This window comes from Amia ocellicauda, chromosome 8 (genome assembly GCF_036373705.1).
Source record: "Amia ocellicauda isolate fAmiCal2 chromosome 8, fAmiCal2.hap1, whole genome shotgun sequence".
Classification (NCBI taxonomy): domain Eukaryota; kingdom Metazoa; phylum Chordata; class Actinopteri; order Amiiformes; family Amiidae; genus Amia; species Amia ocellicauda.
This window is the reverse complement of record NC_089857.1, coordinates 10942881-10957316: the sequence shown is the minus strand read 5'-3', so window position 1 is coordinate 10957316 and position 14436 is coordinate 10942881. Positions and strand designations below refer to the sequence as shown.

The 14436-nt window shown below is 38.4% G+C and overlaps 1 protein-coding gene across 2 annotated transcripts in view; it reads right to left on the bottom strand.

The window, feature by feature from the left end:
- Positions 1-1690: 1690 nt before the first annotated feature.
- setbp1 (SET binding protein 1) overlaps positions 1691-14436 on the bottom strand; it is a 79370-nt gene continuing 66624 nt past the window's right edge. The window contains exon 4 of one of the 2 annotated variants that reach the window (XM_066711998.1): positions 1691-6658. In XM_066711998.1, the coding sequence (XP_066568095.1) occupies positions 6099-6658 (560 nt within the window). In that variant the 3' untranslated portion in view covers positions 1691-6098. The remainder of the gene's footprint in view (positions 6659-14436) is intronic. The other variant, XM_066711999.1, reaches the window with a different exon arrangement.

Here is a 14436-nt window from a genome sequence, read left to right as displayed (position 1 = left end):
ACCAATACTCTTGTGTTTTCAGTTAAGCCCCTTGCTATGCTGTGGGATTAAAGGCATCATTATGAATAATAATATATTTAATTCTCAGTTAAGGAAAATAAATGCATCTGTTCATGTGCGTCTTTATATTATTGTAAATTAGATGGATGTTCAGTGTTATGTATTTATTTAATGACTTGCTTTTTCTCATTTGTGTTGGTGTAAAGGTGCTGAAAGGTTAAAACCAGCAGGCACTAATTTAATAGATTTAACTTCATTTTCAATTTCACCATGTTTGCGACGCAGTCTTCAGTTGCGGTCACATTTTACATACTCGGTCAGCTAAAATGCAAAGAATCTGCCTGGCAAAAGACATGGCAAAATTGGCCACCATTTCTATCTTTCACAACTTGACAATTTAAAGAGAAGAAAAAAAAAAAAAAAAAAAAGGTAGCGAAGCACATAAAAGGTTTATTCTAGTCTTGTGCGCCTCAGCAAGAAATTAGTTATTCACAGTATGTATACTAAAGAAAGTAATTTGTCAACACCTTTCTTGTACAAAGTAGTTTTTTGTGAGCGGACACACTCACAGAATGCTTCCTACTGGTCCTTTTGCATAAGGCTGGAACGATGCCATTTGGCAAACCATCTACAAGATGTTCCTTTCTAGAGGTGCCATGGATTAGCTAAAAAATCTGTCGACAAACATCAGTCTCAAGACTTTGCTCAGACAGCTAAATTGAACCACCTTGTACATTTGCATTTTACACTGTCTCAGAGCTTGGTGAACTTTACGCCTGCTCAGGGAGGGATCTGTGCTTGTTTATTCCTCGGCTCAGCGGTCTAGTGGGAAGTAGGGCATTGACACAGACTTATTTAGGGTTTAGGGCTGTGTAGTAGGTCAGACTGGAGCGGTTTGGGAAGATCATATTCTCACTTGTATTTGCCAGAGGTGAATAAGAAATCAGAGCCTGCTGTAGGTTAAAGCAGCTTGTTTGCAACACTAAAGAGGTAACGATATCTGCAGAGGCTCGATTCTCAGGCATATGGGCAGTTCACTGTGCTGCCATGGCAACAGGATTCTGCGGCATGGCGAGCGCCTGTGTGTGCAGCTTTTCACATGGATCCCACCAGTCGCTGCCGACAACAGGGCATAATGCTTTCATCATGGTAGTTCAATATTAGTCTACTACCAAAGCCCTGAATGTACGGAGAAGAGGCGATTAGCAAGGGTTTCACTGTACTCTGAAGTCCAGGATATTAACACTTAATACAGTTCATTTGTTATGCAGCAAAGGCTGTGTTTACATGCTGGGGAAGAGGCGTGATAGAGCTGGTTTCTTGGCTTCATGTAAGGCAACAAGGTTGGCTTACAGTATGTGGCTGAATGATGTATTCATTCGCCAAATACCTGGACCGATACATGATAATGTGATAAAAACAAAATGGTAGGAATGCTACCAGAGAGTATGTGGCACTGGCATCCCTGTTCTTGTCCACTCATTCTAAAGGAAAAATGTTTGCTGCTGGCATCCGGTTTCCAATTGACATGTTAAACCAAGACCCTCTAAAGCCCATGACCCTGCATGTTAAAAGGTTCTTCCAGTTCTTGGAAGTGGATGTCAGGGCTGAACACTGTAAACATGACCGAAGCAGATCCACCTCACCAACCTCTCCATGTGGTAGACCAAACAAACAACGCTTTCGCAGCTTTCAATAAACTCATTTATTATTTTCACACAATGAATAACATATGAACAAGGTCAACTTTTAATTTTATTTTTAAGTGCTCTATACTGCTAACCAGGAAATGGCAGCAAAAAGATGAGCTTTTCTTTAAGAAAAAAAACAAAAAAAAAAAAAAAAAAAATGGAAAAAAAAAACAACAACAACTAGATCATGAACAAACATGACCAAAAGCATGCCAGCATATATATATAAATATATATGTATGCAATTTTTACCCGATATATACCTATATATATATGCCAAATATTTGCAGTTTTAATATCCATACAATGTACAAAAATGCTTCATGAATTAAAAATCCATTACAAAAAAACATATCAAACAATGTACAAGTTTTCCTCCGAATTTAATTAAAATACAAATAACTTTTCCCATTGTCTAAAATATGTATACATACAATCAAGTAGAACATGCAAAAAAGGAAAAAAAAATCCACTCTATTAAAAAGAGGTTAAAAAACACTATGTATACAAACTGAAATAAGCCAGCACGGTCGGTCAGAGCTCTTGTTGTGCTCCTGTAATGTACGTTACGTTTATTTATTTTTTCTTCAATACTTCATTTGCACTTTATTTTCGAAACAACAGTATTGTTAAAAATCTTAAAAACACCTTGATGATGCAATCTGTGTTGCCGTGAGAGCAGTAATTCTGGTATTCTTTCAGATTCACCCTTAATAGTGTTTCACAGTCGGGCAAGATCTCAGCTTTGTGTGTAGTGCCTATTGTTTTCATAACACTAGTTATAACAGTTCAAGACCCATGCAGAACACCTCTGGATGCCCCAGAGAGTGTGGTATACCATATGGTTTATTGCTGAAGCTTAAGAACCAGATAACAAGAATACTTTTAAGCTTATGAAGGCACCGGTATTTCGGCTGGTAGAGTATCTGGCATTTTAGGCTTCAATATAGCAATAAATAATTACCTGGTTTCCTATATGCTGGCTTGACATCTTACCCTCTCTTCTTTCTCTGTACCTTTAATGGTCATTATATATATGACCATATGACCATATATGACCATAGGTATATAAATAAACCTATTTTGGTAAGATTAGGACATTCAAATTCCTTTACTACAAAAGAACCATGAAGCCCAGTCATGGTAATGCTTCACACTTTTGCAATGGAAATCATTCAGCCTTTTCTTTTGTTGGTAAGGTCTCAGGATGATATTTAGCATCAGTCCCAAACCAAGCAGGTCCACAAGCCTGTACAATTGACTGAAGAATTAGCTGCTAGTCAACATTACCCATTTGTATTGGCTGGGATTCTACACAAGTCATCTTTAGTCTCAACACGCTCTACAGCTGTGGCTGTAGTCTGGGACTGGAACCCTTTTGTAGACCCACGTTTTAGTAAAACACAGTTTGCATCCATGCAGTCAGATCCAGTTTAATTACATTATTTACAATTTACTTTTAGGTTAATTAAACTTCAGATTAAGGCTCCACTGCAAACAAGACTTTCTGATCCTTTGCAGTAATAGTTGCAATGATAGTCACTTTTTGCACAAATTTGCTATTATTATTATTAGTATTACTATTATTGTTATTATATATATATATTTTTTTACATTATTGTTTTTTTTTTTTATTCAAAATTAAATAAGACCACTTATTTATCTTTGTGAAAGGGTGGACCCGAAACAGAAAGCTGAATTTACTGATCGATTCAACAGTTCTTTGTGAAGACTTAATCCACCAGCAGCTTACTTGTATAACCTGATGCATAGCAAACTAAGAAGTGGGGATGCCACAACAGATGCAGTATGTGTTGGGATACAATCGTGAGGGCACAGAAGAGGGAGCTATAGGCAGGTCAGGGGCAGGGGTGTATGACCTCGGTCCCTTGAGGGGCCATAGGATCAGCTGGTTTCCTTCCACCTGAGCTCTGAATTAACCAACTGAACTCATTATTTGCTGGTATAACCCTCGTCCCTCCGCTATTGGTGCCTTTCAGAGACCTGTCATTCCTACTGCACTGCCTTCCCTGGCAATGTTAACCCTTGGACGAATGTCAACAATGATGATGATGGATATTTCAACCCGATTCATATAATTCAAGATGAATTATAAATGTATTTTTAAAAATAATTTAAGATAAAAATAATTTAAAGATAGCTCCCCCCAAGAAACTAAGGAATATTAAGTAACAGAAGTAACATGAGCTCTGGTTCACATGAAGGGACCACGCTGATGTATGGATTGATATAATATTGTTCAGGCACAATGAGTTGCAAAAAGATGCCAAGAATAGCTCTAGCGTCCCCATTTTTTATATAAATTTGATCAGAAATGTTATGCCTTGGGAAACAAACATAAGGCACATCAATAACTGTTAAAAACTAAACTAGTACAGCCTCTCCCAATGGCAGAGCGTAAAAGGGAACTTTCTTCTCTAAAATAGTATAAATTCAGTTGATTGTTACTTTCCATGTTTGACTCCCATTAAAACCAACACCAATTCTGACATTTGAACAGCATGAATGTTTCCCAAAACTGAAAGCAATGTCCTTGCTTGCAATGATGGATGAGAATAGAAGTATCATTGTTACTAAGCCAATTTCCTCCAGTAGTTATTTAGTATTAATGAAATGGATAGTGACTTTTATGTACCCATTTCTGTTCTTCATTATTGCCAATTGCCATGGTATTCTGCATTTATTTTTTGATGTGAAATTTCTATGACTGCAAAGAAAGAGAGCGAGACATAAAATAAGATAAATTGCTTTTCAAAACCCCCTCCTTTCTAATCACCACAATCCAAAATGTGGGTTTCAACTTTGGTTTCTAGAAATTAGTAATTTTAAAATATCTGGTAACTAATTCAGTTACTTTGCTTCCTCCAGTGCTATCATCTGGAGAAGACGGGAAGTCTAAAGGCGCTGGGACAGACTGTGTCCTTTCCCCTGCCCTCCCTGCCTCCTGGCTGGTGTTTGTGTTCCCATCCTGTGCAGCAGCAGTAGCAATACTGTAAATTGTATCTTATTGTGTGAGCTGCATACACGGTTTTTCTTACCTTATGATCTTAATCTATTCATTTGAAATTATTTTATTTTGTCTAGTTCTTCCTTCAAGTCACATCTTTGATGAGAACACAAAGATCAGTTGAGAGTGGACAGCTTGGCAAAGCTCTTCTAGCATCTGACGTGAATTTGTCTGACTGGCTGAAAATGCTTCATTCATGTCTGTTAATGGTCGTATTTTATTTAAATAATCAAAGTTATCAATACTTTTAGAAATCTGTGTGAAATATATTGATACTTTGGTATCAGTATGTCAATTGTTCTGGGATGTTAGTCAATAAGGGACTGACAGACTTTTTTAAATTAAGGCTTAATTAAGGATCTAAGTGCTGAGTTTGTTTTCATAATTAAGAATTGTATTGATATTAAAATATTATAATGAAGTCAAAAGTACTTGAACAGCTATGTGAATGGCATGCAATATTATGAATGCTCCATTCATTCCATTGATAAAACCTGATACTCCCATATATGTGGCGTACCCACTTCGTATAAATGAATCGGAATCTTCTATCTGAAAACAAACGTGTCTCGAGTCACACCCATCTCTATTTTTGGTTAAAAACAATACCCAAATGTCATGTTCCAGGGTACAACACTTCACTATTTTTTAATAAGCCAGTAAGTCAAAAATACTTTCTTAATCACGTTGTACAGAGAAAAGGCATGTACTGTAAGAAGAATATGTTTCTATGTACAGTCAGACCGCTCGTGTACCAAGCTGGGGAGACAGCCTTCATTAGGTCTCATTCCAAAGTATTGCCATCCTCCCACCAGTCCAGAAACGGATGAATTCGGAACAAGGGGGCAGAGTTTTTAACGAGAAGGAAGATTGGTCAATGCACTGCCATTGTACTAAATGCACTGTGCTTTGACAACATTAGAAATCCAAGGCAAAGAAACTGAAGTTGCACAGTATGAACTGATGGGTCATTGTTTATGTACTTGCTGGTTAAATATCCCCACAGCTATAGGACAGAGGACTGAGTTATAACTAGAGGGGGGGGTGGAGCTTTGCAGGAGTCCGACACACCATGGTAGTGTCTTGATTAGGCAAAAAACAAAGAAAGAGAAAGAAAATGCAGCAGAAAAGCAATTCATTTCCTGTTTCATGTATTAAGATGTGTCCTGCAGAGTAGGCCAAGTTCTCCAAAAGAATCCTCCAAGAATGCCCAATATACTTGTGTGTGTGTATATATATTTATGTGTGTGTGTGTGTGTATATATATATATATATATATATACACACACACACACACACATACATATATACACACACACACACACATATAGTTAAAAGCAAAGAAACAACAACAAAAAAGGCTAAAGTGCAAGGAGGATTCACTGCACAGAGTGCATTGTTGAATAGCTGGCCGAGGAAGGACAAGAGCTGCCATGCCTTCTGCCTGTGATTGCACCCTCTTCTTTTTCGCTTCCTCGACACCTCCGTGGTCGCTGGGCTCTAACTTCCTCCTGGTTCGAGTGCCAGCGCTTTCCACCCCTCACCACTTGCGACTTGGGCTGCTGCCGTGCCATATGTACCACAGACTCGATGGCATCCATGATGGAGTCCTGGTTGGAAAACTCCAGAGGCTCTGGCAAGTTGCGGAGGTTCCTTTTTCCAGGAAGGTCCACGCATTTCTCCAGCACAGGCATCTGACCCATGGACTCTTCATCCAAGAGCAAAGGCTGCTTCCTGGGCCTCCCTCTCCTCTTCTTCACAATGTTGTTGCCGGTCTTCGCTTGGCGCTGGAGCCTTTTTGCCTTCAGGATCTTGTTGACATGATCCAGATTCTTCTTCGTGGAAAGGATCTTGGAGAAAGTACACATCTTGCGCACTTCACACTGAATCTCTTCAATCTCTTTCCGTTTGAACCTCTTCTTCAAAGGTGGGCTGTTGTCTACAAGAGAAAAACACAAAACAAATGTCACTTTTGCACGGAATGAAGGGGTGTCTTAGTATGTAAGCATCTCATAGACAGCACAAATGTCGTTTCAGTTTTATGGCTGCCTTTCTTATGGTTCTGTGGCACATATACTGTCATTCAAATGCTTTCATGGTAAGAGATCACAAGGGTGCACGGTAGGGATCAACTCCCCCATTACAAAATCTCCCATAAACCTCCCTGAGAAAATAATGACATTAATTGAATAATTGAGAGATCCTGTTGGCACAAAAAACAGCCGACACTGCAGCACTGCAGTTTTGTTTCGTTTTTCTGGCTAGTTTATTTCTAAAATCAAGAAGTGAAGCAATATATCAAATAAGTTTTCACAGAATTGGAACCAATATAGTTGACACTAAATTTAAAGTATCAGGAGAACAAAAAGGCAAATGTTAATAGGAATAAAACTCTTTCAGGAAAAGACCAGTACCTTCATTTCATTCACTTACAATGTTAGTACTGAGGCAGTTCCTATGGGGTCTCAAATATGGAAGATATTGTTTAAATAGGATGATGGAGCAGACTGTCTAAAATAGAAAAATATAACCTATGCAATACATTCTAAAACATGTTATTCTGGGAAGTTGTTTTAGGTGTTATAATATTCATGACATACATGAAATGAAATCCAAACTTTAAATCCAGGCTTTATGTCATTTCTTTCTTCTTTTAATTGCCATCCCAAAACCTCATCCTTGCTTAAGATAATCACAATCCTTGTAGATCACTGCATCACATCTGGCACACTAAATTGTTACACAACATTTTTTCCATGGGAAAAAACAGGCTAATTTACATCCATTAAAAAATAAAAAGCACTCATTACAACTAATCTTAAAATGTGACATTTTCTTTTATGTGGATAAGGGCCTTTGTCTATGGTTGAGGAAAGGCTGGATGACAAAGGTAGATTTCTGTGTAGACAAATACATTATTAATATCAGGTCCCATGATAAATATCCATTCAAGAGCAAAGGGAAAATGCTCCTATGCACTTGACATACGGATAATAACATCCACACATATAATTAAAGAACCAGGAAACATCCATCTGATTGTCATCAGTGTTTGCCTGCAGATTTTACATTTAAGCCCCTGTAAAGTCAGGCAATAAACTACAGCGCTCAGAAGCATAGGTGGCTAATTTACTGCCTTTCCACTTCAGAGTTCGGAGTGCTGGAGCCAAGCCCAGACCAAAACAGAAACTGTGCTCCTGCTGGCCTCATGTGGAATCAGTTCAGGCAGCCTTAGCTTTGCTGTGAGAAAGCTGCCGGCAAATGTATTCCACCTCTGAAATGTACCCCGAGTACACCTATCCTTGGAGAACTCCCTTCTCTCCTTTATCTCATTAGGTTTGGGCAGCTTTCCCAGAAAACAAACAAAACCCGACTTACACCGAATTTAAAAGGCAACAATAAAAAGCATCAAATAAAAATGTAGATAGATGACAAGTTTAATGGCGGATCATGTTGAGATACCTTATGCTTACGATGGACTTTTAATGTCGATGCAATGAAAGCAAAAAATGACAAAATGGAATCTAGCGCCATGTACTCCCTCTTAATTTTCCAGTGTGTGTGGATAATCTTGCGCATACAAAAATGCTTCCTTTTATTCTCATGGTTTATTTGAAGCCAAGTGCCTATAGTACTACAGATATAATCTGGCACTAGGAGGAAATGCTGAGGACTGACCACAGATGCACAATATCTTTACCAAAGCCCAAGGCAAATAAAAAAGGAAACAAACCAGCTGTTCTGCATATCCTTTCTTTGCTTGCAGTCACAGTAAAAGGTAGACTCTTGCACACTAAATATTACCCTATAAGCACATATGTATGTATGTATGTATGTATGTATTCCTAGCATAGTACACACTTGTTGAATACATGTTGTGTACATGTTATCAGCACAAAGATGTAACTTTGCATGCTGCAGGAACTTTAAGTCAATACATTCATGTCAACTACAGTATGTACAGAAAACCCATTCTTTAGTCACCTTTTCAGGATCCATTCATTCCCATTAACGTGCAACTCATTGATCAATTGAAAATGTTTTCCTGTGAACATAACTACTTGAGAGAAAAGGACAAAATACAATTATGTGCATTACTTTACCAGTGAAGCTTCCAACCTCAGTTCATGAACAGTTCTTAAAAATAATGAATGAGATTTGTGAGCCTGTCATGGGGATCCTAAGAATAACATTTTTGAAATTAGTCAAGAAATTTCAGTAATTGTTCTCACATTTACAGTCATTGATTACTTGTCAAAGGGGATGATCTCAAGTGTGGTGGCCCATGGGATGTTAGAATCCAGGCAAAGGGCTTCTCATGAGAAAGGGGGCATTTTAAGATGGTGTAGTATTCTACCTGCTTAACAGTCCGATTATGTGTAAGATATGGTATGAGGCAGACTGACAATCCAATAATTGTTTTTCATTAGCAACCTCCATTTTGTGAACAAATTCCACACGCTCCCCTCAATAAAATAAATACATAAATCCCCTTTATATTCTCAGCAGTCTTGCTTCGAGGAGTGCCTGAATCCGATCGATCGGTTTCACCCCAAATCACATAAACAATTCCTTTCAAATATCTCTAGTTGGAATTCCTCTATGGGAGGTGAATTGCTCAGTACATTTCTGTGAGTTTTTGTTTTTCATGCTATACTATAGATACAGCTGGCCAAAACTAAAAATGCAAATCTGGCTCATTGCTCAAGAGGATCCATGAGGTAGACAACCCAGCCTAGTCTCACTTTCCTACTTCTATAATGGCAGTTAGTCTCAATGAGCACGATGCACATCCGTCAGACAGACTCCCCACACTTCACATGTCATTATTGTACTGAAGTGCAGAATGATTAGAATATTGCACTATGTTGACATTATCATAATTTATGGTCTGGTATAATGGTGTGTGTGTTACATAAATTATTTTTAAATGCTATACATTTAATAGAAAATATAGGTAAAAGAAGGATGTTTTAATCTACATCACAAGACTGTAAGTTACTGTAAGCTGAATGGTGCTAGTGAAATATTTACAGTTGACCATTTTCAAAAAGTAGAAATGGACTGCAGTACTGGTGAGAGATTACAGTCTCGTCAATTAATATACTCTAAATATACTGAGAAGTGTAGAATAACGTCATTTCAGTTTTCATTATGTGCAGAGGAAAGAAGGACAGATGCAAACGTTATTGTTCTCTGTTCTCAGGGAGCAGAAATACTGAATTTGTAGCGGTTTTAGTTTTTACGTGTGTCAAACTACTTTATTTTCATTGACTGGAATTCCAAAGGTATTTTGAGGTTTTGAACAGGGAGAGCATTAACTTTTGCTTTATCTTCTATCCCATTGTATATTATTATAACTTTTGTAATACGCATATATCGGATTAAGTCATGTATTGGTCAGCTTCTTACAACAGACATCCTGTAGTGATGTCTACATTGTGGTTGGGAAGGATTCCGATAGACAGTCAGAGCCAACACTGATACACTACAGAACTGCCGGCCTTATTTTTGGCACTAAGCTCTTTTTGTAAACAAGCCCGGCCACGTAAGAGGGTTGCTGTTCACAGCAAATAACATTCTTCCATTAAAATTAAAATAGCCCACAATTTTTCCTTCATTGTCGAACACATTGCTCAAACATTTTAAATCAATGATTAGATGATAATTATGATGCTATTATGGAGGTACAGAGACCATTCTAAAAGTAAATGATGCCCGAGTACCAAAGAGACACTGATCTACCCCCAAAATGAACAAGTCAGACCAGTTATATGTACTTTATATGACACACTTTATATGAGCCGATAACACCTGTGGGGAAAACATGAAACTGAGTCTAAAAAAAGAGCACAGACAAATGAGTCACCAACAGAAACATTTTATAATGGACTCTTTAAATATTTACATCCATAAAGGCAAACAGTAATTTAGGCAGAGTGAGGCCCCCTAATGTTTTAATATAAACCATGCCAACCAACCGTCTTTCTAAACACCTTTAGGAAATCAGTCAATGCCACAGTTAAAACCCAGTGTTTCATAAATAGCTTTATAGTTTCAAAGCCAACATTTCTAAAGAAAAAAGGCTGCTCTTACAAGTTAATTTTCACTTTGCAGTATTTCAGTTTTGCACTGTAGAACTACACACCTCTGGGTTTAAATTTGCAGTTGAAAGAAAGTTGTGCCATTTGTTTTTTTTGTTTGTTTGTGGTCAAGTGTATATACATTAAATATGAATTTCACCACAGCAATGTCTAAAGTTTTTTTCTTCATAAAAACTATTTTCTTTAAGAATTCTGTGCAGTTATCTGAGGGTAATGGAAAAATATTAAACTTTCATCAACTCCAATCCCTCTTCTATCTGAAGTGAAGTAAGGAGCTTTGAAAAATACAAAAACATACATCAGTTCATCCTGACAGAATTTTAATAATTAAACATATCGTTTTTGATCACCTTACACTGTGCAAAAGAGGATCCCGAATGTTACAGTCCCTTGACTATAATAAATACTTTATAACTGAAGTAAAAGCAAACTATTTCAATATTTTCCCAAACACATCCGTAACTACTCTTTTTAGCCTAAAATGTTTTTTTTTTCTAGTTAAAACATTTTCATTTTTTAATCGTGACAGATTGGAAACAAAAGTAATTACAATTGCATGTTTATATTTTATTTTTGTATTTCAATAAAGAAATACTTTTTATGAGTCTGAGTAACATTTCCTTTGCAATTTGTAATATAACTGTGAATGTAAAAAAATAATTGAAAATGTGTACTTTTATTTGTAATTATTCAGCAGGAGCTCTGATTCAGATTCCTCAGTCTTATATGAAAAACTATTAAGACAGACTCAGGATTTATTTTTTTCCATAAAGTTCCAGTTTCTCCTATTTGACTGCCAAACTTTGACAGTATTTTTTTTTTTACTGGGTACATTTATTGGGAAAACAATTATAATCTTGCGACGTTTCTGATCGACCTCATTGGTGCCCAACTGCAAGGGATCAATTTGTTTCAGTGCCTGACTCATGGACAGATACTGTTGGGTCAGGAAAAAGTCTATCAAAGCGCTGCAATGGTTTCCCTGTTCCAGCACCCAGAAAAGCATTGGTGTAGGTGGGGACTGTGGATTCAGACCAACGATTTCAAATGGTCACATTTTAGAAGCATATACAGTGCATCCGTAAAGTATTCACAGCGCTTCACTTTTTCCACATTTTGTTATGTTACAGCCTTATTCCAAAATTGATTAAATTCATTATTTTCCTCAAAATTCTACAAACAATACCCCATAATGACAACGTGAAAGAAGTTTATTTGAAATCTTTGCAAATGTATTAAAAATAAAAAACAAGAAAAGCACATGTACATAAGTATTCACAGCCTTTGCCATGACACTCAAAATTGAGCTCAGGTGCATCCTGTTTCCACTGATCATCCTTGAGATGTTTCTACAACTTGATTGGAGTCCACCTGTGGTAAATTCAGTTGATTGGACATGATTTGGAAAGGCACACACCTGTCTATATAAGGTCCCACAGTTAACAGTGCATGTCAGAGCACAAACCAAGCCGTGAAGTCCAAGGAATTGTCTGTAGACCTCCGAGACAGGATTGTATCGAGGCACAGATCTGGGGAAGGGTACAGACAAATTTCTGCAGCACTGAAGGTCCCAATGAGCACAGTGGCCTCCATCATCTGTAAATGGAAGAAGTTTGTAACCACCAGGACTCTTCCTAGAGCTGGCCGTCCGGCCAGACTGAGCGATCGGGGAGAAGGGCCTTAGTCAGGGAGGTGACCAAGAACCCGATGGTCACTTTGACAGAGCTCCAGCGTGTCTCTGGAGAGAGGAGAACCTTCCAGAAGAATAACCATCTCTGCAGCACTCCACCAATCAGGCCTGTATGGTAGAGTGGTCAGACGGAAGCCACTCCTCAGTTAAAGGCACATGACAGCCCGCCTGGAGTTTGCCAAAAGGCACCTGAAGGACTCTCAGACCATGAGAAACAAAATTCTCTGGTCTGATGAAACAAAGATTGAACTCCTCTCTGGAGGAAACCAGGCACCTCTCATCACCTGGCCAATACCATCCCTACAGTGAAGCAGGGTGGTGGCAGCATCATGCTGTGGGGATGTTTTTCAGCGGCAGGAACTGGGAGACTAGTCAGGATCGAGGGAAAGATGAATGCAGCAATGTACAGAGACCTCCTTGATGAAAACCTGCTCCAGAGTGCTCTGGACCTTAGACTGGGGCGAAGGTTGTTCTTCCAGCAGGACAACGACCCTAAGCACACAGCCAAGATAACAAAGGAGTGGCTACAGGACAACTCTGTGAATGACCTTGAGTGGCCCAGCCAGAGCCCAGACTTGAACCCGATTGAACATCTCTGGAGAGATCTGAAAATGGCTGTGCACCGACGCTCCCCATCCAACCTGATGGAGCTTGAGAGGTCCTACAAAGAAGAATGGGAGAAACTGCCCAAAAATAGGTGTGCCAAGCTTGTAGCATCATACTCAAAAAGACTTGAGGCTGTAATTGGTGCCAAAGGTGCTTCAACAAAGTATTGAGCAAAGGCAATACAATCCTGTCTCGGAGGTCTACAGACAATTCCTTGGACTTCACGGCTTGGTTTGTGCTCTGACATGCACTGTTAACTGTGGGACCTTATATAGACAGGTGTGTGCCTTTCCAAATCATGTCCAATCAACTGAATTTACCACAGGTGGACTCCAATCAAGTTGTAGAAACATCTCAAGGATGATCAGTGGAAACAGGATGCACCTGAGCTCAATTTTGAGTGTCATGGCAAAGGCTGTTGAATACTTATGTACATGTGCTTTTCTTGTTTTTTATTTTTAATACATTTGCAAAGATTTCAAACAAACTTCTTTCACGTTGTCATTATGGGGTATTGTTTGTAGAATTTTGAGGAAAATAATGAATTTAATCCTTTTTGGAATAAGGCTGTAACATAATGTGGAAAAAGTGAAGCGTTGTGAATACTGTAATACACTGTAGTATAGAGTCTTTTCTAGATATTTCCTATTGAAGAATAGAAGTAAGTAAAGTGAAGGAAAACCCTCCTGAGGCCCTGAAGCCCTTTTCCACTGCACATAAAGGTGACCTGTAATGCCTGTTAAAGAAACCTGAGCATTTTCCATTTCAACTTCAGCTGGAACACTTGGCCTCACAGTGCGGCTCACCAAACGCTCACAAACCCATCCTTGTACACATGTCATTCACACACACATGAGTACATCAGCTGCCAACACAGGAGAAACTCTTTGTGGATAAAGTACTCTAATTTTTAGTGCCAAGGTATTTTCTGCAGTGCCACAATTTCCGCTACAGTGTCGGAACTGGCACGCTGGAATGGAATTTCAGACTTGAAGAAAAAGGCTAAAATGAGCTCTTTTCACCCTCTGACAAAACGCAAATAATACAAAAATGGTTTGTTCCGTAATTCAGGTACTGCCCTGTGTTTTTTTACTTGTCGCTCTCTGGTGGTAGGTATAAAAACATCAACATAATACATGTCCAAGCTTATTTGAATTACAAAATGGCTGAATCGATGGGAAACGACTCGGTGATTTGGACAGAAGAGGATAATTTTTCTTGTTTCTCTTCTAAAGGAACAGTTTGTGCGTTGACACATCCCAACACTTTACCATTACATTCTTGAAACCCAACTGTGTAAAGGCTAGGAAGGGTAAG